The 26,549-nt window shown below is 35.7% G+C and overlaps 1 protein-coding gene across 1 annotated transcript in view; it reads left to right on the top strand.

Annotated features, from left to right (window-relative positions):
- Positions 1–26,549, top strand: part of SEMA3A (semaphorin 3A) — a 168,601-nt gene that overhangs the window by 59,796 nt on the left and 82,256 nt on the right. The window contains exon 4 of the mRNA XM_052681030.1: positions 10,013–10,132. Coding sequence (XP_052536990.1) covers positions 10,013–10,132 — 120 coding nt within the window. The remainder of the gene's footprint in view (positions 1–10,012; positions 10,133–26,549) is intronic.

Genomic DNA, 26,549 nt, shown 5'->3' with positions numbered 1-26,549 from the left:
AAAATAACCTTGGAGATGATACATAATTATATGTCAAAGCTAATATTTTATTCACATCCACATCTTCATGTCAACAAATATTCTTTGAATAAGCCTTATTATTGTAGAGAGAATTTTGGATTCTGAAGATGGCAGAACAAAAAAACTAAGAATACTAAATAAAGAAAGAAATGTCTCCCCTTCCTTTTTTTTTTTTTTTCTTTTTCTTCTTCTGTCTTTTAAAAGTGATCTGTGTTGACACAGCTCATCTGTTTATTTTCCCTTGCTGATCTACATATTTCAAATCTTTAGGTTACTATACATGTATCATGAATTGCGCCCAACCAAAAATAAAAAAATTAACAATCCATTTGGCACCAAATTTTTACTGACTGGGAACTCAGAATAGTTTAATTTCCAAATCCAAATGTAAGGGATCCCACAGTAAGGAACATATAACTTCAGAGTCTGTCTTACAGAGTATATTTATTTACTGGCCTACATATTGCTAAGCAACAGTCACAAGGATGCCAAGTTTTTTGCTTTCTTTCAGCACTTCACACATTTACATTTACTTTCAACACAGAAGTTTTGAGTATATTTATCTTAGGTGTCTGTGAATGGCAGCCATTACGAGATATGCTTAATGCTGAATAAAGGCAAGCTGACTGATATGGAGTCCAAGTGGCTTATGTGCATATAATAGGCTTGGCAACCTGTTTGTCTGAAATACTCCACCCAATTAGCAGGTGTTGATCCCTTTCGGAAAGGTGGAATGTAATCTGATTTCTCCAGGAGACAGGTGATCATCCCACCCAGATAGAAAAGATAAATGGGAGAGACTCCTTAGATCTAGACTGTGGTCGCAACTTAAATTATTGCTTGGCTTGGTGATACTACTTGAGTTGAAACCAAATGGCATAGTTCATTGCTTTGCTAATAAAGCCACGTCCCAAATGTGGAACAGCTTTAGTCTGTAGAGCAAAAACAATTTTGTTTTACAGTTATACTCAGAGAAGAATCATCTGCCACTTGTATGTAATGTTTTGAGTTATTCCTGAAATGTTTTTCCGTTCCTTACGTAAATTAATTCTGTTCTGTAGGAAATAAATGCTACTGAAGAACATAATAATTCACAATAAATGACGTTTCTTAATAAAGCTCCTGGAAAAGTTCAGTGTACAACAATCAATTTTGCAATTGTCACTGCAAAATCCTGAAAATCAATTTGCTGTACTGGATTCACAAAAGGCTTTCGTTTATCTTGTTAACTACACATTAACCAGATGTACAAAACTATGGACTGATCTTTAAAATGGATATTTTGTGTTGCAGCCTTTTCTTGGCCTCCTTTTAGCTGTCCACAAGTTCAGAACAGTTGTTATCTGCATCTACTCAATGAAGATTTATGGATGAAGTACATCTCCAAATTTAGACATACCAAATGCAGAACAAATCTGTAGAAACTTTGCTTCTTAAGACCTCAGGCTGTTCAAGATGATTGTTGCTAACAACAAAGATCCACTGATTTCATTGATGTGCTTTGTTCTTGGAGTCAAAGTGCTGGTATTGACCAACAGATTTACAGGAAGGCAGGCAGGCAGAGAAGCATTTTTTGTTTCACCCTTACTAACACAAAGCAGCAAGCAAAGGAGCTTTCCATCTGCTGTGCAAGTGTTTTGATGATAAAACTATTTGCTAATATGGCATGCAGCTTTGTGGCTTGAAGGAATCAGGATATATCTGACTTTTTCAGTAGTTTTTTCTTTTAATCACATGCTTTGTTAGTTGGCTTCTTGTTTCTTGTCTTGATGTTTCAGTGGTTTAAATTCAAGCAGACATTCTGCAACTTGAGTAAATCATACATTTTAAATATTCTCATGAACTGTTATCATATGAAAAAAATCAGACAGATAACAGGCATAACTTAATTGGGAAGATAACTGTGGAAGTACAGTAAGCTGTACTAAGCAACCAAGAATGTCTTATCAATTCTCATCAGCACACTCAGTCAGAATTTTCTCAGGGCACATCTCAAGAGTGGAGGAAAATCTAGTTATGGAATTATTCAAGTACTTATCTGCAATGTTGGCTGTGGTGACCAAGTCTAAGAGTAGTGTAATTTCTGACATCTTGGGAGGTTTTGAGCACTTCACAAGGGCCACTGGATATCAGGATCTGCCACCTTTTTCAAAGCTCAAAGTTAGTGAATGCTTTTAAAGTAGGACTAGAATTCAGTTAAAAAACAAAACAAAACAAAACAAAAAAACCCACCATAGATTTATAGAAATGACTAGATATTTTGTATGCCTAAAAGTATTCAAGGTTTCTGTTGGATAATGTGCTTTATTTATTATTATTATTATTATTATTATTATTATTAATCTGTTTATTTGATGAACATTGACTAATGGAGATGTAATCCCTAACAACTAAGTTAATAGAAATTCTGCAACACAGACCCCAGTAATTAAGCTGCTCAACTAACTTCACTCAGCAATGCAAACTGACTTTCAGAGGTTAGGACCATAAAACATTGAAGCTCTGACTGCAAGATGCAGTAATGAGAGAACAGGAATAGAAATGAAGTTATTGATCCAAGCTCCAAGAGGTACACTGCAGTAAGCCACTGCTTGCAAATGTTTTCATGCTGTATGCAATGCTGGCCTCCCCCGCTCTAAAATCATACACCTGCTTAGTCAGGTTCAGTTGGAAGGTTATCTCCTAGAATACAGCTGCCAGGCATAATTTACCCACCTGTCAGACTCTGTGAAAATTTTATGTTACTGGGAAACATTCTCATTGCTGCCAATGCAGCACTTAGAATAATGTCTTTGCAGCAGTGTTACCAATTAGGTTACTCCAATAAAATGAAATTTAAAAAAAGATAATCTCATTTTAACAGGACTGGAATCATTTGCTTTGTTCCCTGCCTACTTCAGGCCTGTTTAAGCAGACTGTGCTCTTTGATCAATGTTTTTAAGTGCTACTGTAATTCAGAGAGGGAAGAAGTAAAAAATCTTAAATTATTTTACTGCATTTAAAAAAACTTGCACACAAGCAGCAATAGCTATGAAAGTATATTCACTGTAGAGTTCACTCCAAAGAGGGCCTCCTTGCCCATGCTAATGTGCTGAAGTGTTTGCAGTATCTAGTTGATCCTAATACTCTGTGTACAAGTTACAAATACACATTTATTGCTCTGTCTCTCCAGAAATATTTTTCCTGAAACAGTGGTGTTGCATACTGAAAAAACTGCTGTGCCAATACAAACTAAACTGATTGCAGCTCGCAGTAGCCCACTAGGAAAAGAGAGGAGCAAAAAAGCTCCTGATAACTTGGGAACATCTTTCAACAGTGTGATAAATTTGAATGACAGCAGTAATATGAGGGATTACTTACTCTCCACGGATACCCTTGACCTTGCCACTTGAGAATTCAACTAATTAGACAGAAGAAGAAAAAAAAAAGTAAACATATTAATTAAACTCATACATAGGACTTAATATGGAAACTGTCCATCCACTTTGATTTGAGAGACAAAACACGTATTTGTTTTGTTTGTCCAGCTGTTAGATGATAGCTTTAAATCCCCCTGTCCATCCAATTTAGACAAAACCTTCTGATATTTTAATCACTTGGCTATGCAGGAAGGTTGAAATAAAGGAAGAATGTTTTACAGGGTCTGATCCTTATCTGGATTAAATCAGCAGAAAACTGTTGAGGATAGTGGATTATTTTGTCTTCTACATAGTGTCCACATAATCTGGTCATTCATTTTTGCAGAAATATCTGTGAAGCAGTATAATCATGAATGATATTTTTCTTGAAAGCAAAAAGGGAAAATCTTTAAAATTAGGAAAAAAAGTCTAGATGTTTGTTGGTTACATGGATTTACCCATTAAACTTCCACCTAAAAAGATGTCATTGAAAATTCTTTGCTGCATCAGTAATCTAGACATAAAGATGTAAGTTCCTGGCTTTTGAGGAAGAGATAATTACTGGAAACTCATAAAACCCACCTAAATTCAGTTTTAATTTTCATATGTAGAGCAGATGTTTTGACAGATGGATAGGCTTTATTTTTATAAGTGTCCAGGAAAAGTCGGCAAAACACAGCCTAATCAGTGTTACATATCTGTGGTGTTTGTTTTTCAGTCTTTCTGCTTTTGACTTCCATGCTTTGGTTGCAGACATTTTCTTTGTAATTTATTTTTTCAGGCTAATCTCTCTCTTCATAATCCTTTCTATTAATTTGATACAAAAATATTGGAAATCTCTTAAAATTAAATGTGTATGTTTGGTTAGTGTCAGACATATTGATATTCATATGGTGGGTGTCTTGGTGGAAAGCTTAATTAACACTTTATCTTCTCTTAAAGACAGGCTCTCTGTCCTTGTGTATAATATATAATATTTGGTATTGGAATTTAGACTTAAGATCTCTGTCCAGACACACTGAACCTCACTGACTTTAATTCACACTCGGAATGTGTGACAGTTTCTCAACTTGTACTACAAATAGGATTTTAGTACAGAAGGATTTGCAGTAAAACTTGTTTTGCTGCAATATCCTAACATGATGGAAAAGATTTTAGCTACTTCTAATTTTTATTTTAATAAACTGTCAGTGTTGCATGTAGCATAGGCAAGACAAATGAACGGGAGTTTTCAGGACTGCTGTAACTCCCACGATATACCTAATTTTCTCTTTGAATGTCTACTTCAATTATTCTGTACCATATGAAAACACTTATGCTTTCTGCTGTATGCGTGTATAAATACATTCGATCTTTAAGACAAAAACTTGTATTTAGCTATATACAGAAAGAAGAATTTCCTAATATGAAATTAAGGAATAAGACTATCAGGTGGAAGAATTTATAATGATTCACTATGGTGATTCCAATGTTCATCTTTTTAAAAATGTATTTTCATTAACTATCCAAGTTATATTTTCCTGTCTACAGAGAAATCTGCAAACTTTTCATTCATTTTCATTTGTATTAAGCTAAAAATATTTTCAACATTCACTCCACCCATAATCTCCACTTTGAAAGTCTAATTTTCTTTCTAAAACTGTTTTACTTAAAGAAGAACATTCAAAAGTTATGAATATGTCCAGAATATGGAACATTTAAACAACATTCTCTTCATGGGAAAAGCAAAAGTGGATTCAAAGGTACTTGGAGAGTGAAAAGAGATGCGGACAGTGGTTAAGTTCCCTGATAATTTGACTATTACAGCTTCTGGCTCTTTCATAGAACAGAATAATAGAATCATGGAATTGCTCAGGTTGGAAAAGACCTTCAAGATCATTGAGTCCAACCACAGTCTAACCATAGTACCCTAACTCTTACAACCCTCCGCTAAATCATGTCCCTGAGCACCACATCCAAATGGTTTGTAAGCACATTCAGAGATGGTGACTCAACCACCTCCCTGGGGAGCCTACTCCAATGCTTAACAGCCGTTTCTGAAAAGAAGATTTTCCTGATATCGACCTAAACTTAAACTGGTGCACCTTGTGGCCATTTGCCCTCATCCTGTCACCTGTCACCAGTGAGAAGAGACCAACCCCGCTCTCACTGTAAGCACCTTTCAGATATTAGAAGAGAGCAATACGGTCTCCCCTCAGCCTCCCTTTCCCCAGGCTGAACAGCCCCAGTTCCTTCAGACTTTCCTCATAGGGCATATTCTCCAAGCCCTTCACAAGACCTGTTGCCCTTTTTTGGACCTGCTTCAGCACCTCAATGACATTTCTATTCTGAAGTGCCCAAAATTGAACGGGTACTTGACGTGAGGCTTCACCTGGGCTGAGTACTGAGGTCCTTTTTGTACCTCCAGTGGATATTTTCTCCTATCTGCTAGATGCCAGGATGCTACATTCCTTTTGTAGGCTTTGCTTCCTTTTCAGTACCGTGTGTTCTGAGATCATGTAGTGTAATGCTGGCTTGGACCTTCACACCAACAGTACAGTGCCCAGCTGCAGGAGATGTAGCTGCCAAGTGGGACAAGCCCAGGCAACCACGTAATTCTGGGCCTCCAGCCAAGTGGATTGGTTGTTGCTTTATAGTTGAACTGATGTAGCCACCAGTGTTGGGACCAGCAGAGCTGTGTGCCCGGTTTCACAACTGAATACCAGTGCAGCCAGGGAAAGAATGAGGAAACAGATCCTGGCCACTAGAGTCAAGTCACCCAAATCTCATGTAGTGGTAGGTCCAAATCTTCTCGAGGCACACACGTTTTCCCTGCTAGTACTGTTTTCTTCAGCGTATGTGCATGCTGAGATTTGGAGTTTAAATAATCATTCAGACCAGTTAAAATTGTTACAGAACAGATTTATTTTTATTTTTTTCTTCCCAGAGTCACATAAATGGGGAGAATTAAATATTCACCATCGCAGAGCAGATTCTTGCTCAACTCTGGGTATCACTCACAAACTCACAGGTACAATGACATCATAGTATATTTATGCAGTTGTACTTAAGCACAGTTAGACAAAGGAAGAACTCCAATTATGCTGCAATTGAAATCAATGAGGCTGTTGCTATTGTTCCAGCAAGAATAGCACTGTCTCTCAGGGAGGGAGGAAACTTCACTTTGAGTTTCCTGAGTTGACAAGGGCTTAAATCAGAACTATAACTTTACTTTGATGTCATTTATTGTGGTTTAATACCCCCTCTTTATTTATTTTTTTTACAATCATGTAAAACATATAAAGAAATCTAATCTGTTAGGGAGGTGTATGAAAATTTACTGAATAGACCTTAATGGTTCCTTTATGCAGCTATAAAACACAAGGAAGCTATATGAGCAGTATGAGCAGGACTGGGAACTTTAAATGCTAAATAAATTTATTTGTTTATTGTCAAAGGTTTATTGTTCTAAGTATTTACCTTCCCCCCTGTTTAACTAGATTGTGTCTTTCTCAGACATCTACTGTAAAATAATGTGTTAAATAATGAAATAAAGAGACCTCGAAAGCAGGGATGAATAAGCCAAATTTCTTATAATATAAGCAATTTTTATATAAATATAATATATTTATATCTGTAGAGATTAACTCTACCAATAATAACACAGTTCCACTACAATCCTGAACAGTTGAAGCAAAAGTATACTTATCATAAAGTTAAATTTATTTTTCCTTCCTTCCTTCCTTCCTTCCTTCCTTCCTTCCTTCCTTCCTTCCTTCCTTCCTTCCTTCCTTCCTTCCTTCCTTCCTTCCTTCCTTCCTTCCTTCCTTCCTTCCTTCCTTCCTTCCTTCCTTCCTTCCTTCCTTCCTTCCTTCCCCTCCACCTGCTTCCCCTCCCCCTCCTCCCCTTCCCTTTCCCTTTCCCTTTCCCTTTCCCTTTCCCTTTCCCTTTCCCTTTCCCTTTCCCTTTCCCTTTCCCTTTCCCTTTCCCTTTCCCTTTCCCTTTCCCTTTCCCTTTCCCTTTCCCTTTCCCTTTCCCTTTCTCCTTCGCCTTCGCCTTCCCCTTCGCCTTCGCCTTCGCCTTCCCCTTCCCTTCGCCTTCCCCTTCCCCCTTCCCCTTCCCCCTTCCCCTTCCCCTTCTTTTCCCTTCTTTCTTCCTTTTTTTTTTTTTCCCCTCAGTCTTACTCCCATAGGCTAATCTGTAGTAATTCAATAAAGCTCTGAAGACAAGCTCTGGATAAACCATGGAGGTTTTTTCATCTCACCTTTAAAATAGTAGCTATCTAAAATCTTTTGCTTTATGTCATAGGCAGCTGAACAGTGTTTAATGATTGTATATAATGTAATAGATACCATGTTGCTGTAAATCAGAATAGCTCCATTGAAACCTGTTTAAATCTACACTGGATGTAGATCTATCTTTTTGTAAAGATGTATGACCATTGGTACCTGATATTTCATTTTCTCCAGGCAGGCAATTCTTAAAAACTTATGTAAAACATAGTAAACCATAAAAATATTTCTAAAATCATGGTACATGAAATCAGGAAAACCAAGGCATAATGCTACTGAAACAGTAATGTAGTTAAATTTGTCCAGATCCAAATCGAAAGGAAGAAAATTCTGGATTCTTTAATAATGCACAAATCGTTGGTCAGTTTTAAATTAAGTGGCGTCAATGTTGGATGCTTCAGCTGGAACATGTAATATCAGAGCTTAAGTAAAGATCTGCTTCAATTTTGTTTATTGTAATGTTTTGTGAATTTACAGTAGTTGCTCATTTTTACTCTTGCAGGCACTGAATTATTAATACATTTACACAGTTTCTCCATATTTCTTTTGTTGAAAAGAACAAAGAAAATTCTTTTATTGAAAAAAAACAAAGGAAAATAACATTAATACAGAAATGCAACATAATTTAAATGATTTATGTCAAGAATTTGCTCAATATTCTACCATTGTGACAGTACAAGGCAGTTTGTGAATCTATAAGATAAATGTATTTTTGTGTTTATATATATGTGGGAGGAAGAATATGCATGCACTAGAGTTTGTGTGTGTTTTCATTAAGGAAGGTCAGAATGGGAAGAATTAAGAGTAACAGTCTGGTAACATCCATCTCTATCTCTTCCAATTTCCTGTTGGATTACCTTAAATATCTTTATGTTTTCTCTTCCATCTCATTTGGAAAGATAACTTAAACTGTCAGCAGTAGACCAAAGACTTAGTGTGATTTTGTATACATTTCTCTGGGGTACTCTTTTTAATACATCTCCATTATCTGTAATGCAGAGAAAGAGTAACATTTGAAGAGCAATGTCATTTTAGTGCAGTGCATTATGAGAAGCAGAGAATCAGTATTTTATCTAAGTTTGTTGCTTCCCAAGTAGTAGCCTAAGGCATGCTTCAAATTGCACATGCATCTTCATGGCAGACATCATTTTCTGTTTGAGATTACCTAGTTAAATTAGCAAGCAAGTTACAGAGAGGGAGGATGCCAGTCAATGAGATCTCTGCAGAGGTGGTTATCACTACTGCACTGAATGCTGAGTACTGTTAGCAGAAGTAGGAAACAGCGTATAGCAATAGAGATGGATGAGCAGGCCATTTTGGGGCTGAACCCAAATGTTGATGCAGACTTCAGACAAATAGAAAATATATACACAGAAAACTTCTTTTTTTTTTTTTTCTTTTTTTTTTTTAACATAAACTTTACTGGAAATTGCTATTTTATTTCATTTTTCTTTTCTCTTATTTGAAATTCATTATTTATAATTCACAGGCATTGATGTTTATTTTCATTGTTAGACCTCACTGAAATGAAAAGATTAAATAAACAGAAAAAAAAAATCGACATCTTGACTATTAGGTTAGATATTTCCATTTAAATACCATTAGGCATGAGATTTTTGCTAACAGATAACAGATTATGTTTGTGCTAGGGACTGTTAGTACTTTTTATGGGTGTTGAGAACTAAAATCACTCATGATGGATAATTTGGTCAGGTAGAAAATGTAAAGTCCAAGTCTTGCATAGATTACATTCCAGGAGTCATAAACAGTTTCAGTAAAGCTAAACGCATGTATTCATCCTTTCAGAACTGTTTCCTAAGCATAGACAATGGAAATGAGGCAGCATTTGTATTGTTGTTAGAAATGTTATATTAATGATTTGTTTTTCATCAACTCTTTCCATCTGGCCCATCTTTTTTTTTCTAACTGTTACTTAATTGAATACAAACAGTTGGTCCATTTTTCTTCATTATTTCATTCTGACACTTTTCTATAAATGGGCTTTGTCTTACAAACATGGCAGTGCCATAAATTACAGAGATGAAAAGTGTCTGAAACAAAAATGAGGAAAATTTGTTGTGTAATTTTTTCTTCAGGGCTGGATACTTTATTAAATGACAACCAAAGATATTTAAATGAGATCCTCAATCAGGCTATTTATTAAATGCTTCATTCTAAACATGCTTATAAACAGCTTGAAACAATCACACGTTTAAAATCTGCTCATTCCAACATGTATCTACAACCCAGAAGCACTCCTATTAGTCATAATCACTGAATTAACTTTGTGCATAAATGTTTTTTTTTTCATTTTCTTTGCAGAGAGAATGTGCTAATTTCATCAAAGTGCTTAAGACTTATAACCAAACACACTTGTATGCCTGTGGAACAGGGGCTTTTCATCCTGTGTGCACTTATATTGAAGTTGGAAGCCATCCTGAGGTAAATTATCTTAAAACAATATTTCTCTTTTCCCTCATTTAATCTTTATTGATGTTTAGCCATGAGGCACACTCCCTTGTTTCTGTGGCTCAGGGAACAGATCTGGTAGGACCTGCTCCTGCTTCTGGTGCTGACGTGCTGATTGATAGATCACAACTGAATCTATGCTTTTCTCCCACACACACAGCATCCTTTCCCCCAGGGTCTTACATAAATACCAATAAGCCCATTCTGCCTACTTCATAGTTCAGCCAGTGCTTTTAATCTGAGATGAGCTTTGTCTTTTAGTGTCCTACTATTTGGTACAGTCTGACACCACGGTAGATTTCTCCCAGCTAGGATTTAAAGCAGTGTTACGTATTCATAAATACCACTTCTCAGGTTTGACCTGACATAGCAACCGTGTTTCATATACAACCTAAGTTTTGTTTTCTCACAAAATAAATCATTTTCCCTCTCTTTTCCTCATTTTTTTAAACCTTTATTTTGCTGACTTTTGCTTAGTACTGCAAAAAGCATAGAGTAGCTCTTACACTGTTTTGTCAGTGATTGTGGTAACTAAATAGATAAACAGTCTTTTCCTGTGAAAAACAGTGTCATCCACAAAAAGCAATAGGTGCATGCTTATTTTTCTGGCTGAAGATTATACTAAAATGTCTCTGTGCTCCTGCAGTTAATTCCATTTAAATTCTTTTCCTTCTAGGAAAGCCAATCTTTTTTTTTTTTTTTTTTTTTTTTCTATTAATCTGAGTACATGGTATCAGTAAGTCCACTTTTACTTTTCTTTCATTATGACTTAACTGAGTGTTGCTCCATAGACTGTTTCAGTTTAGCAACCAGATTCTTGATGTATTTTCAGCAATCACTCACTTCATTTAAGGATATATTTTATTGGTGAATCTATAGTTATGTTACTGGTAGCTTCTGTGATCTCCAAAGAGCCACTCTTTCAACTTACCTTATGGTTTCGCAATTCAGGTTTTCAGATTTCTCTGAAAAGAAAGACATCACTGTTAACTGAATGAGGACTCAATTATTTAAAAAATAGAAATTCTTGCAGAAAAGCTAACAGATTTTTTGAGTGTTGACTTTATAGTCTGGAAACTATTCTTTTCTATAAAAATGTCTTTTGATATTTGAAACATGAGTCTTTATAATGTTCTAAACAAAAGGTTTTGAAGGAATAAAGAGTAAAGGATCTGCAATGTAGAAGGTTTTTGTGTGTATATATATTTTTTAATATATATGCATACATATATTAATGCTTTATTCCAGAATGCATTCTTGGCAATTAGTGATTGTATCTTGACCACACACAGTATGTCATTGCTTACTGCATTAAACAGATTCTCTGCTTCCTGAGATCCATTTGGGAATTGGTAGACGTATTAATTAACTCCAGTTCCGTAAGATGTGTGTCAATCAATCCTTGGCTATCTGCCAAGTGAATCTATCTGCAGAGAGATAGCTGGTATGAGGTCATTTACTTCTGCATTTGGCTGTTTTATGACTGTGCCATAAAAATAACACACACTTTATCAAGAATTTATAGGAAGGGTGATCTGAGATGCGAGGCTATATCCAACCTTGGTTTAACATTTTGTGTTTTGAAAGACTTGGGTCAATGATGCATTTGGCCCAGGAGCTGAAAGAGGATGTTTGTTTTAGCTTCCTTCTAGCAGTTCATAACCATCAACAAAATATAAATCATTGCTTTTTTTTGGTCAGTTTGTTAGCACCCAGTGCTGGAATCATTTTTGTGGACTGTGATTTCAGCTTCCCAAACCAGAGAAAGGAGGATCTTCCTCAGAACTACTGTGGTCACTGTTAGCTTCTGATTTCATATTTAAACTGTGAATGAAATTATCCTCACCTTCTGCTTCTGTATTCTCTGGATTACTGTGCAGGCGTAGTCACTTTTCAGTCCATCTCTATCTGTGCTGAGAGAAACTGGGGCAAGAAGGAGGCAGCTGCACCCACTTAATATCAGGCTTTCACAAATGTGATAGTCAGCCTGTGACCTGTCTTGATAAAGCGAGAATGGGTTGAGTTAGGTTTGCAATGAGAAATATTCTGAACTGCCTCTCTCTGAGTTAGAGCTTTTTCCTTTACACCAGCAGCCTAGGTAGGAATTACAAATGTGCACCTTCTGCAGGAGCAGGGGCAAGAGGAGTGTGTTTGACTGACAGCAGCTATTCCAGAGCGGGGGGATGCAATCTTAGCCCTGCACTCTGCATCTGTAGAAGCCAGCTGGTTTATATGTTGATGTCAAACAGCAGCAATGGACATGTCAAAGAGCCACTGCTTCTGTATCATAAACAGTTTATGCCTTCATAACACATTAAAAAAGGTAAAAAGTAAAAATGACGGTGAGGGATTGATTTTGATTAAAAAAACTGCTCTCTAAAATATTTCCTGAAGATTCATTTTTAGCCACAGAATTATGGAAAATTAACTAACTTCACCATCTGCTTGTTTATTTTAAATCACTTAGAGAGGTAAATCTGAACAGATTAGAGGAATAGTTGACGAATGTACCTACTGTCTAATAAAATTGCTTGTTTATGTGATGGCAGAATAGAACCCACCTGTCTGATACTGCTGGAGGAGAGGAAATTAGTGTGTGTCAAACTGAAGAGGATGGAAAAAATGTAATTTAAAGAAAAGAGTGGGAAGTGATAGAGGAGACACTGGAAGCAATTGGCATAGGCTGCAAGAGACTGGAATATGGTACAACTCTTATGTCTGGGGAAAGGAAGTAAATTACTTTGTGTGACAGTCATAAAGTAATGGGGAATATGATTTGTTAAGTCTGTTGAATATCTCTTCGATATGAAACAGTATTACAGCCCTATTCCATACTTGAAGAAAGCCATTTCTAGTGATGAAACTAGGCAGATATAATTGAGTTTGATGAACTACAGTATAGGAAATAATAATAAAAAGGTAAAAGGATATGAACAGCATGCTGTGCATCTGATTAAAAATGATCTGTGCAAATGTATACAGCCTAATATGTTGTGAATTACACTGCATTCTGAGGAGTAAAGCAGACTAATCTGTGCTTAAATCCATTCCAGATGTGGGAGTGAATAACCACAGTATTTAGAGAGAAGAATAAAGCTAATGTTTGAATAGACTTTAAGCACGTAAGCCATGAGTAAGCAGGAAAGAACATATTTAGACAGAACATAACATGTGTATGCGCAGAATACCTGAGAAGAACCTAATTTAAACCTTGAGGTCATCCATGGAAGAGGCTGTATTTGTACCTTCACTGAATGGGGCGAAGTGGCTTGTATGCAAATGTTTATACTGCACGTATCTGAATTTAAGTAAGATGACCTAATACAGACACTTACATCAGCTTTGGGGACCTAAAGTTTGATAACATGCAACATTCTCTCCAGGTAACGCAGTATAATACAAGAAAGCAATTACTACACAATATAAGAAAATAATTAGCCGAGCTATGCTTTACTCCCACTGACTTCTGTGGAAACAGTACCAAATGTGCAGAAATGATATCCTTATGGCTGCAAAATTGCAGAAGTCAGATCTGCACTTGAAAGGAACACATACAACTGCAGGGAGACACAGAGGTGCATTAAACTCACTAGTAAAGCACAACAGGATGCAAAATGCACCTGCTTGTGCGTGCCTGAGCAGGGGGAGCAGCCCTACTCCATTTCCCCAGGGCTCCCTTTGGGGTAGTTTGCATGAACAAGTGGGAAACAGTTCTGTTTAAGGAAAGAACATAATTTTCCATTTACTTAACCCTTACATACAGGTGGAAGTATAGAGAGTGCATTTTTTTTAACACTCAAGGCAGGAACTGCAAAGAGTTGTACAAAACTGTTTGCCAGATCCTCAGCATGAATACATTAGAATTTCTTCAGTCGAAGTAACTCAATAGATGCTGTCTGAAGAACTAACCCCGTTTCTTTTATTGTCTCCTAATTCCAAATTTCTTGTCAATGTCTGACAGATTAAAACTCATTTTTAACTGGATGAACTTAAAAGGTCTGAGATCCCTTTAGTTGCAGTTTATTTCTCATTCGTAATCAATAAAGAAGCTCTAAGTTTAGTTCAGATTTATGATGTACATAAAACATTAAGTTATTGCATATGAAGTTATATAACGCTACCACCTGTAATGTATTTACTTTTTCCGGTCTCTGTGTATTTTAAAAAATTTTAGTTCAACTCATAAAATTTTGCTGAATTATACCTTCTTCTTTTTTTTCCCCCTTCTGTACTTTACATTAGAAGAGGTCTAGAGTGCATTTTCTAAGTAATAGACATCCTGTTCTTATATATTTATGCATCTGCTTTTTCCAACTGTCTCTACATATATATTTTGGTATATATTACACAAACATATGAATATAGTGATAGAAAAACAGGTTTTTTTGTTGTTTTTTTTTTTGTTGTTGTTTTGGGTTTTTTTTGTTTTTTTTCTTAAAAGAATGACTTAGCAAGGACACTTTACTTACAGAACCAGTGCTACTGTTGAAACAAAATGTTGTGTAACATGTAGGAAGCCTACAGGAAAGCTGAGAAGGAACATTTTAGAAGGGCACATAGTGACGGGATGAAGGGAAATGGTTTTAAACTGGAAGAGGGTAGATTTAGTCTAGTCTAGATATTGGGAAGAATTTTTTTCTGTGAGAGTTGTGAGACACTGGAACAGGTTGCATAGAGAGGTTGTGGATCCTCCCCTCCCTGAAAACATTCAAGGCCTGGCTGGATGTGGCTTTGAGCAATCTGATCTAGACGGAGGTGTCCCTGCCTACAGTAGGGGGGTTGGACATAGATGATCTTAAAGATCCCTTCCAACCTGAATCATTCTATAATTCTATGATTCTATTCTATCATTCATTTTCTACTATAAAATCCACAGTGAAATATTGATTTCTCTAGCAGCAGATGTAGCATAAATTGGCCCAACTTCATTGAAGACGGTAGAGTAGAGTACATCAGTTAAGAATCTGATCTACTGTTTTTAAGTAAAACATTTGAGCAAACGATTTTTTAGGTTAAGAATCAACTGAGATTAATTGACTTCTCATCTAATTTATTATACCTTTATGTATTTATTATATGCATACCAAATACATATAAAAAATAAGAATGGAAGAGATACTTTTAAAGGATGACCCATATTTGTGATGATGGTACATCATGTTGATGTAGTAATTATGTGATACAATTGTTTTTATTACATACCAATTCTAAGCATAACTGTAATCATAGAGAAATGTTGATAAAAGAATATCTAGTTTACAGGCAGTGAGAGCTTATTTCAGTCCTGAGATGATGTACTTTTCAAGCTAGTTCAGATCCAGTCAGTACACATGAAAATAAAGATCTCCAGCTTGTGTAAGCGCTTTTTAAAGCATTGCTTTCAGTCTTCTGGTTGATTTTGCCCTGGAAGAACAATTATTTCTTTACGCTTTCTGCTGTATTAGAAAACTGCAGGTACTGGATTTTTTTGATGTAGTTCAGGTTTGCAGAAGTTTGTAGGCATCAGAGTAACCATCATTAAGCTCACATCAGTCCAGGCATCTCACAGGACCAATGGCTAAAATCACAATAAATGGCCTTGATTCCTTTGGAGGCTGATGTATCTACAAACAATCATTTCTACTAATCCACATTGTATTGATTTCCAATCCCTTAGGCTACCCTACATGAAGACTGCATGAAATCAGGCTTTTCACATGTGTACAGTTTACCTCCACTTGTCAAGAAGAGTAGATCTTGGCATGTGTATAATCTTCCTAGCGTTTAGGAAGTATGTAGTTTTATATGCAGTTATATGTAGCTATATATAGTATGTAATATTTTTTGCAAGCCTTAATTGACTGTATTATCAATTGGGAAGGGATATGTCAAGAGAACTTTCCCTTGACTCAAAGACAATATTTGCAGGAGTACAGAAAGGGAACAGAGAACATCTCTATCCTTTATCATAGAACAAACTAGGTGAGCAGTTTATTCTAGTAATCTCTGACAAATACTTCCATAAGAAAACCAGGATGTGTTGGTGGACAATCAACATATTGATAAGCACCATCATGCATTTCTTATTTCCCAAATGGCATCTCTTGTTACATGGTATAATCTTATGATAAAGTTACAGAAGTAGGAGATCAACATGAAGAGGTAACTTGATCCCCTTTTAAAAGACTTTTTTGAAAAACTCCATAAACCTCTTTGTTAACAAATGTGACTCATGCTGATGGTTAAAGCCTATTATTTAAGGCCTCTCCTTGAATACATTGTTTTGTAGTTTACAGGCAGTGAGAGCTTATTTCAGTCCGGAGATGATTCAGTCTGGAATACATTGACTTTAGTTGCATTTTGAACACTTGACTGGTAAATGATATGATAACAAAATTCAGATTTTTCAAAATCCCATTCTGTCACTCTGAAACAAAAGATAATTCCAATAAAAATTTATTTCCAGAGTAGTTGTTTTAAAGTGAGACTGTTATTCTTAATATATTAATTTAGCCGTTGGAATAGGTTAATTTATGAGGTAAACTTCATTAAATTGAGTAGAACACATGGCAACAGTGGCTGAAATCATTCCTACCCCTCACTGTTAGGAAAGTCTACACAGCTGCTACAGAGGTTTCATCCCAAGCAAAGAGAGATGCTGAAGAAAAGAATATTGTGATTTATGTTTTTTTTAAGTATCCAATTTTAACAGGATAAGAATTGATTTCCTAATAATATTATAATAGTTACTAAACTTTGGAGTAAACCACAAAGTTAAATGTATAATCATTTAGATTTGCAGGCAATGTTCATTTCCCTGATAGTCAGTCAAGAAGGATAAACATTTATGGCAACGGAATATTTGAGAACCAGCTGATCCACACTCTTCCATTTATCAGCAAAAAGATAGAATTGTAAAAATAGGACTACTCCAAATTATATATTTGCAAATAATCTGGTTCAGTATCTTGAAATTCAGATACAGTGAAAATTCCATTTTGGGGGAAAGTATTTAGTAAAGGGTCATACTTTAACCTCTTACGGGAAATGTGAATGTTGTAGGTTTTCAGTTGTCTTTTAATGCATTCACTTCTGCCCTTGTATATTTCATAATTACACCTATGCAATTTGGAATCTATTTATGTCTGAAGTGACAGAAAGTCAGTAATTATGTCTGAGATTCACTTGGAGATTTACAAGTTGAACATTTACAAGATGGAAATGAAATCAAATTTTAAAACTGTCATGAGTCAAAACAGTATGCTGAATTATTTTAGTTTTACACCTTTATTTCAAAGACCACAGACTTAATTGACTTAAGCAAAATGAAAGTACAGTTCTTCATTAAGTCATATAGAGAAGAGGTCTGAGATATAAGAAGCAGAACAAAGACATGAAATTTATAAGGGGTCCTGATGGACGAGAGACTTAACATGAGCCAGCAGTGCGCTCTGGCAGCTCGAAAGGCAAATGGGATCCTGGGCTCCATCAGGAGTGGGGTGGTCAGGAGGGACAGGGAGGTGATTGTCCCTCTCTACTCGGCTCTTGTGAGGCCCCACCTGGAGTACTGTGTCCAGGTGTGGAGCCCTCAGTACAAGAAAGACATAGAGATCTTGGAAAGGGTCCAGAGGAGGGCGACTAAGATGATCAGGGGGCTGGAGCACCTCCCCTATGAGGACAGGCTGAGGGAGTTGGGCTTGTTCAGCCTGGAGAAGAGAAGGCTGCGGGATGACCTCATTGCAGCCTATCAATACCTGAAGGGAACCTACACCCAGGAGGGGAGTAAACTCTTCAGAAGGGCTGATAACAGCAGGACTAGGGGAAATGGATCCAAGTTGAAGGAGGAAAGATTTAGGTTGGATGTTAGGGGGAAGTTCTTCACAAGGAGAGTAGTTAGGCCCTGGAACGGGCTGCCCAGGGAGGTTGTGGATGCCCCGTCCTTGGACGTGTTCAAGGCCAGGTTGGACGGGGTCCTGGTCAACCTGATCTGAATGTGGCCCTGCTAGGCAGGGGGGTTGGAACTACATGATCCTTGAGGTCCCTTCCAACCCGGGTGATTCTGTGATTCTGTGATTCTGTGATAAGTGCCATGGCCATTTGTTGTGCAGCAGAAAACACTAATGAATCCCCTATAATTATTAAAGTCTGATTAGTTCAGCTATTTAGCAAATAACTTTTGTTTAGAAGTTGATAAATATATCTAAATTGTTATGGCAGATCTCTGAGTCCATTCATAAACAATATAGAGAGATATATAGAGATATTAATAATTTAAATCTAATAACTCTAAATTCACTTTATTGTATTTATATGTTGTAAAGAAAATGTAAACTAAAGTCACACTGCAGGTGATTTTCCAGCACTCTGCAGTTTGGTTTAATTGAAAACTTCCATGAGATGAAAGAGCACTGATAAGAATGAGGTCTGTAGGATGCACTGGTGTTTCTGTGGATCTGGTTTGATCAATAGAGGCTTGCCATGCCACTGAATGAAATTTGGTAGTACCAAAATCCTGTGTATTTTCTTCTGATTTTCCAAAAAAATTACCTCACACAAAGCAACAACCAAAAAATATATATAGATTTTCTTCAAAGAGCCTAGCATGAAGGGTAGCATTGATTTTGAACCCACCGTCTCCTAATGAGTGAAATCTATGCGCTAGCACGCTTCCACTGAGATAACTAAGAAGACCATTGTTCCCCAAATGTACCAAGCTTTTGGCCTTCTGTTACTGAGAAATGCTGGTTGATTACAGTGGAGGACTGTATACAGTATGCCACAGCTGAATGACTTCCATGAATGAGAAACTAAAGCCAGTCGACATATTCATTAGGTTCAAAGAAATGTGTCTCAGAACTGTGGGAAAACTTTTGTTTATGCTGCTAGAGGGGAGAAAAAAAAAGAAAAGAAAAAAAAAAAAAGAGAGAGACCTCCATGGAAGGAATGGAGTGTGTGCACGTGCACATACAGGACTGCTAAGTGGATTTTCACTTCTAAGACATGTACGATTTTACTTTATGCATCTATGCCTTAAAATCATGTCACAGAAAGGATGAGTGACATTGAGTATGTTCAGATAATGCATGATTCAAGTTAAAGGAACTCTTAGGAGCTGATTCGAATATTGTTTTATTTTAAAATCTCATGTGATTTTTCATGAAACAGTTTTCTTCAGTGGAGCCCTGTATCAGTGTAACAGACTGATGTTTATTTGTTTGTCTAATTAGAGAAAAAGCATCATTTTCTAGCATTACTAGAGAAATGACTCAGTGTTTTGTGATTGCTTCAAAAATATTAATTTTAATGATTGCTACTAGTGAAGCTGAGAATACATCCACTATTTGCAAGTGGATATTAATTATTTTTTCTATCAATTAAAGGATGTTATGATAAATTATTTATTTCCAGAATGTAAATATTCTCACTGGCACACGATTACCTAATTTTGCCCTGAGATAATGCAATTATCCTTACTCATTACAAACTTAGATTGTTTTGTTTAGAGAGATGACAGTCAGATTAAGATGTAGATCCAGTTTTCTGTGTGCGATTACTGTGTTCATCCATGAGCAGAGTTCCTAATAGCACAGAAGCTCAGCATTTGCCTCTTGTTACAGTAACAATTTAAAGCATTAACCCAGCTTCACAGTCATGAAACATATGCAAAATTTCATCCACTCACCTCCTGAAATACAGACAAGTATGGCTGAATCCTTTGATCTTTCAACCAACACAAGGGAGAAAAAAAATAACAAACCACCATCTGTTGAGAAAACAATTTAATAAAAACAATGGAAAGCCAGCACATAGTGTAGACAGCTTTAATTGAGGAAATGATTTATAAATAGAATTATTTCTTGATTTAGAGGTGCAGAAAGAAGCAAAACTGAAAGAAGTCATTACCAAGCACAGATTTTGATAGATCAGCATCAAAGCAACAATTTTTATTGTGTGATCCTTGTCACAAATCTCCATTTGACATGGCCTGACCTCATGGAGAAGAATCACATGTTAAGCGTGATTTCTACAGCTGAAGGAAATGACTGTATTTCGTTTGTAGCTCAGTACAAACATCTTGTCAAATAGGCTTTAAACAGTCAAGGTCACAATGCAGCAGGTTTCAGCTGTGGGTGATGCTCCACATTCAGGCCATGGAGCTGTGAAATGCACAACCACAAACTAATGGGAGAATATCATAAATATGCAGATGCAAGGAGATAACCAAGATCCTGCTGACATTAACTGACTTTGCTGGACTTTGTCTAAAATTTTATGAGCTAATGTGTTGTGAAGTATTTTTCAGATTTGAGTTTTAAAGGCTGTGGGTTATATTCAACTCTCAGAACTTAAGCGTACTATTTAAAAAGTGAATCTGAAAACATCACTTATTTCCATACTTTCAGACCAACCTCATACATACCCCTTTTGCATCCTCTCATTGTGTGTTCTGTACAGTGGCAGGCCTTTTGTCATTCCCTGAAAGACCCAGGCTGTTTGTGGCAGCAGTATGGCCTTCTTGGTGGCCATGGCTAAGTTTCTTTACAAACACATCCTCCTGCTACATGTGGTTGTAAGAGACTCACTCAGAATACCCAGAAAAAAAGCATTTCTCCAGTGCAAAGATGAGAGTACTCATGGATTTAAAAGTAATTTTTCAGACAGATTCAGGAAATAAAAAAGTAGTTTTCCAACACTTGGAGGCTCTCTTGGTGCCCTTCCAAGCACCCTATTCTTCCTTTCATTAACAGCTGCATTTGGCATGACAAAACTGGCTTCTCCACAATGATTAAATCTTATTTCTCCTTTGACAAAAAGCAGAGCAGCTGCAGGTGAAGCTACTACTTCTGTGAGTAAAGACCAGTGCATAGGTATTTCCAGTGGTTGCCTGATGGAACACTAAATAATTGTTCTCTTGCTATCTTGACCATCCTCTTTTTATGGACAGACTCATATTTATATGAAAATGTTTCCATAATACTTTCCAGATGCCTTCTTGTTTTTACAAGATACATAAACTGAATTTCTTCTCTGCCTTGTGTTGTACAAAGAACATCTCAAATATGTTACTATCAAAATAAGTTTGAAAAATACCTCTATTCAGTTCAATAAGAAAATAATGGTTAATATTGATGCTTTGATTAATGATTAGTACTTTGCTTGTTAAAGAGAATATAAGAATAAGAATTAATAAATAAGAATTAATAAATAAGAATTAATATATAAATATATATAAATAAGAATTAATCTCATACATAAATATAAGCCATGGAGAATATGCCTGCAAAAGGGAAGATCTCTCCAAAATATGAGCAGGTAGTTTAACCAAGACACCACTTTCTAAATTTAAAAAGTACCTTTATAAACTGAAAGACAATGATGTTTTTTTTTGGTTTTTTTTTGGTATACAATCTTTCATCCTTTTTCATCACTTTTTTTTTTTTTTTCTGGTATAAGATGACACCGATTAACCATCACGTATTTCAAGATCTTAAAAGTCTGATACGATTCCTTCATCCTTAAACAGTACTTTTGTGGGAATATGAAGCCCAGTACAGCAATGAATGTTTGATTGCTGCACTAGTACCTTGCACTATAAGGAAATCTAGATTTAGGAGTGGGAAATGAATAAGAGATTGTGTTTTGTGCAGAGAAGGAACAAAGGACTGTTTATAAAATTATCTAAAAAAATCAGACATAGAAACAGGGTATGGGCATGGAATCATAGACTCTTTAAAGTTGGAAAGGACTGCAGAAGGCCATAAATAATCATTTTTCATATATGTTAGTCCTTATGTCTTTTGCTGTGAAGAATTAATCAATTTATTGCTGGATGTCTCTGAGATATTAGGAATAGTAACTAGCAACAATAGTAATGAAATAGGCAATGTATTAAATGTTTGTGCTAGTCCCATACGCCTACTGCTTATGTGATGTTGGAAATCAATCTAAGGGATCACAGCAGCTCTTTCCGTCCTAAAAATCTAAGAATAAAACCTCTTGAATTCAGAGGGGAAAAAAAAAAAAATTTACTCTTCCATTCACTTTCAGTTCTAGTTTACATAGTTTGTAACAATTTGCTTTTTGTTTGTGGCACTCAGTAAATCTGTTTGGAAATGTGCTGGCTCCTTTTTGAGCTCTTGAGCATAAACTAGACTGAATCTATATCTTCTTTCAAATATCATTCATATGAGAGAAATGTACTGTGCCCCTCTGTTTCTTCCTTCACTTCTCCCTCGTTTATGTAAGACAGATGATTTAATGACTATGACTTGACTCAGAAGGAATACATGCCTGAGACTTCTACGTGCCTCTGTGGACTTTTAGTAAATTAGTTATTTCCTAAGTAACTTATTTCACTGGAAAAGGGTGAGTAACTTTCCACTATTACTCGGGAACTCAAGCAAAGACAATTTAATACTTTTTTTTTTTTTTTCCTTCAGCTACTAAGTTATTCATTTTTATTTATTTCATAAAGGAAATTTTATTAATTTTTTTTTTTTTTTTTCTTTAGCTCTATGAGTCAAAAAAAAAATATGTGAGGAACAGACTAGAGAAACCAGTCAGTTGCCAGTGGAAAATATAGATAGAAAGAAGTAGTGTGTAGAATAAATAAATGTATAGTGGTGAATTCACACCTATAAGAAGTTCGGGTGACTTATGGCATCTAATCTATTCTACTTTGTTTACATCTGCAGTTATCTACAAGTCTGGACTGTCTTCTCACCTAATGATATAATTCACAACTGGCAATTATTGCAGTAGAGTAGTAATTTGCAGTTTTATTCTTTTTCAAATATTTTATGTCTAATTATAATCATATATATTGTCCAGTCCTAAGCAACTATCTTCTTTTTCACTGTGTGCATCAGTCAGCTCCAGAAGAGCTGTCATGTGATTTTTCTAACATTTTCATGTATTTCACTGAAGATTTGTGAAAATCTGTGGATTCCTTTGAGTTGCAACATGATCACATTCAGGGAGATACACTAATAAATGTTTGCAAGCACCTAATCAGATGAGAGCACAATACTCTCCATCAGTGAAATGTGATCCATAGTGAATCTTTCATGGGAGTGCTAATAAATACCATTAGTTAAAATGCTCTGATGTCACGGTATAACAGTATATGTCTTTAGATGTGTATCATTACAGCAATGTAATTAAAGATTATTTAGTTATTCAATGATTATGTTTGAGCCTTACCATTGCTTCAAACATGCCTTTGGAAAGAAATTAATCAAGAAAATTAAAAATCAGCTTAAATGCAGAATATCTGGCAAACCATGCTTGGCAGAAAGCTGAGGAAGTCCAGTTATGTCCAGTTATTTTTAAAATAATCTTGCTTGTCCTTGTATGTAAGACAAAGTTTATGCTGTTGATTAAAAAGAACAATGGCAAAATGGCAGAATAAAAATGCAGTGTAAAAATTATCATTGTACTGTTTCAAGTACTGCTTGAATGTAGAGCTCGAATAACACTGTGGATGGGAGAAATATCAAAATTTGCTTGATCCTTTTCATACCTATTCTCTACATGGAGTTGAAATTCTGGAAATGAGTGACTAGAGTTTTACCAACAACTCTGTCTGACTCATCGGAAGATGCTTTCAGGAACTGCTAGCCCAGTGCTTTCTTGTGTTCTTAATATAAACCATACCAGGAATGTTGACCAAGTGGCTTGATCTGGGTGTAAACATTTCTGAGCATTGTTCAAGTGAGAATATGACACGGGTGACACCCTTGACAGAGTGGGGCACTACAAAAGTGAGAGAAATTTATTTTTCCTCATAATTTCTGAGCTGGATTGAAAACTCATAGATGTTCATAGATGTTGACTTAAAAATCATTTCCTAGTTTTATGCAAACCAGCAGTGACAAATGTACAGTATACTTTGCTTTTCTCTTTGTTTAAATAGAAACAATCCATTGGGTAAACAGAATCATCTAAGACCTTTTCACATGTACACAAGAAGGTATAAAGTTCAAATCTCTGCTGTCCTACTGAAACACTGGCTTTGCTCCAGGCATTGACATTGTTCACATACTTTAAGTTTTATCCTTATTTAAATGTTTTGCCTGGTCATGTCTTTTAACAAAAGAGGGAGAAAAAAAAATCTCTCGTACTGCCGAAAGTTTTGCTCATGACATGCTTAGAAAAGTATTGTAAAAAAAAAAAAAAAAAAAAAAAAAAAAAGCTTTTTGGATAGAAATTTGCATCTTTCATGCTATGATTTGTATTTTCACATCAGTGAGATAAATTAGCACTAGTGTCACCATCTTATCAGCCATATGCAAATCTACTGCACAATTTCATTGGAGCATAACACCAGTATTATAGATTCTCCCTCAGACCTCAGGCTTCTCAGGAGGCCAAGAGGTTTGGCCTTAATTGGGTTTACCCTCTACAATTGAGATTTCTTAAAAGATGAGCCTTCAGTCATTGTTATGTGAAAATGATCCCAGGCCCCCAGGCCAGAAGAAACCTCCTCCAGGCAAGCTAAAATAACCCTGGTGGAGTTGTCTACACAGTGAATAAGCTTCAGATGTCCTTCAAAGACCCTCTATACACGTAATGGCTCAGTTTCCAAAATATATAAAGTTATAGTATGTAAGAGTGAAAATAATAATAGTAATAATAATAATTAATATTAATAATAAAACACGTAATAGAAGGCGTCTAAGGAGAATTGACCTTTCCATTCTACAATTTCTTAGATAATACAGATTTTTACTTCTTGAGCAGAGTAGAAAGACTAGAAGTATATATATTGGTTGTTCCTGCCTGATTCCAGACATGCTGTTGAAGGGAAATTAAGAAGGAAAAAAAAAGTCTGAGAGAGTAAGACTCTATCCCAACGAATTATTTTCCCCTGATGTATAATTTATTTTTTCTAATTATGAGTCAGTATATGTGTAATCAAAAAACAAATGGCACTGATTACTTTTTCAAAGCAGTAAATCAAATCATTTCATTCTTTACTTCCATGTTGTTTGAAGTATGGAAACAGCACAAAATCTGAAAAAGTTTACAAAACATTACTTTCTGAAGCTAACATTTATTTACCAACTTGCAAAGGCTTTCATAAGAGATATGACTGCACATACAATACAAACCATGTGTCAAACAGCAGAAAACTGGAACAAAAACACTGTGATTTTTTTTTTCTTTACTTGAGTTGGGTTTCATTTTCTACTTGACTAAGCATCAGTGATCGTGAAGGTGCTGTATCAACAATAGTCATGGTGGCACATTCAATTTAGCTATAGCCAGTTGAAGTGCTTAACTGCATTTACTTTTTCTGAACAACAATTTGTTTTATTCTGTTTTAACAAACCTTCCTGTTTATGCATTTTATCATCTTCAGTTATAAGAAATGCAGATCTGGTTTCATTACTCAAGTGTGGGAGTAATGAAAGAGTAACACCCTTCATCAGCTTATGGTTGCTATGCCAAAGATCTTTTTCTGGAATACTTACTGGACAAGAAATCTCTTGAAGTTTGTAGACTTTAATCTAAAGAATTTTGGTTCCTCATTGAAAAATCTGTTAAACTCATACTGAATTTAGGACATGAAAAGTTTACGCATCACTTAATATGGAACAAGATCACAAAAATACTTCAATCTGATACATTTACTAAATTTATGTATTCTCTGAAAGATTAGTGGGGATATATATAAAAGTAGTGGGAAAAGTTGACTTTGATTAACCTCAGTAAAGGGAGGGAACCAGAAAATGAGAGTTTGAACAAGGCAGTCGGGGTTTGGATTGTGGAAGCCTTAAGCCTTGTCCATAAGTAAACCTGTGAATGTCTCACTAAGGTAGTGCAAATCCCTGTACAGACATTCTCATTTCAGTTTAAGTATTATTTCAGATCTGCTTTTAGCTGGCTGCAAGTGACTGAAATAAGCTGTTCTTAAACTAAGCTCAGTGTACAGTCACAGAGTGCATCTGTTTACAGGAGCCTCATTACATTCAAACATACTGATACAGCTCTGAAGATTAGTGCTTGGATTGAAATGGCCATTTAGCCTTTCAAAGGATTTTGCCAGAAAACAAGCTGGGATACAAGCTCTCTCTGCTTGTCATTTGTGCGTTTGTGAAACTGGCTTTCATTTCTTTGTGAAAATGTGTTTTGACGCTGACATTGAAAAGCCATGACCCACTGTAAAAAGGATTACCTTGAAGGGAGATAGTAAGGATGCATTGTAAATGATTGTTAATACAGAAATTTTAAATCTGTCTGTGGAAAGATTGTAGCATGATGCATTTTTTAACTCAAGATAATTTCCTGACATTATAAAAACAGTGTCATATCACATACACAAAATAAAAGTCTTAAGAGAAAGCTAAAAGAAAGTAAATGTCTGGATTTTTTTCTTCTTCTTTTTTTTTTTTTTTTTTTTTTTTTT

This window comes from Tympanuchus pallidicinctus, unplaced genomic scaffold (genome assembly GCF_026119805.1).
Source record: "Tympanuchus pallidicinctus isolate F22 unplaced genomic scaffold, pur_lepc_1.0 scaffold19, whole genome shotgun sequence".
Classification (NCBI taxonomy): domain Eukaryota; kingdom Metazoa; phylum Chordata; class Aves; order Galliformes; family Phasianidae; genus Tympanuchus; species Tympanuchus pallidicinctus.
The sequence above is the reverse complement of the archived record's forward strand: the minus strand, read 5'-3'. Positions and strand labels throughout refer to the sequence as shown.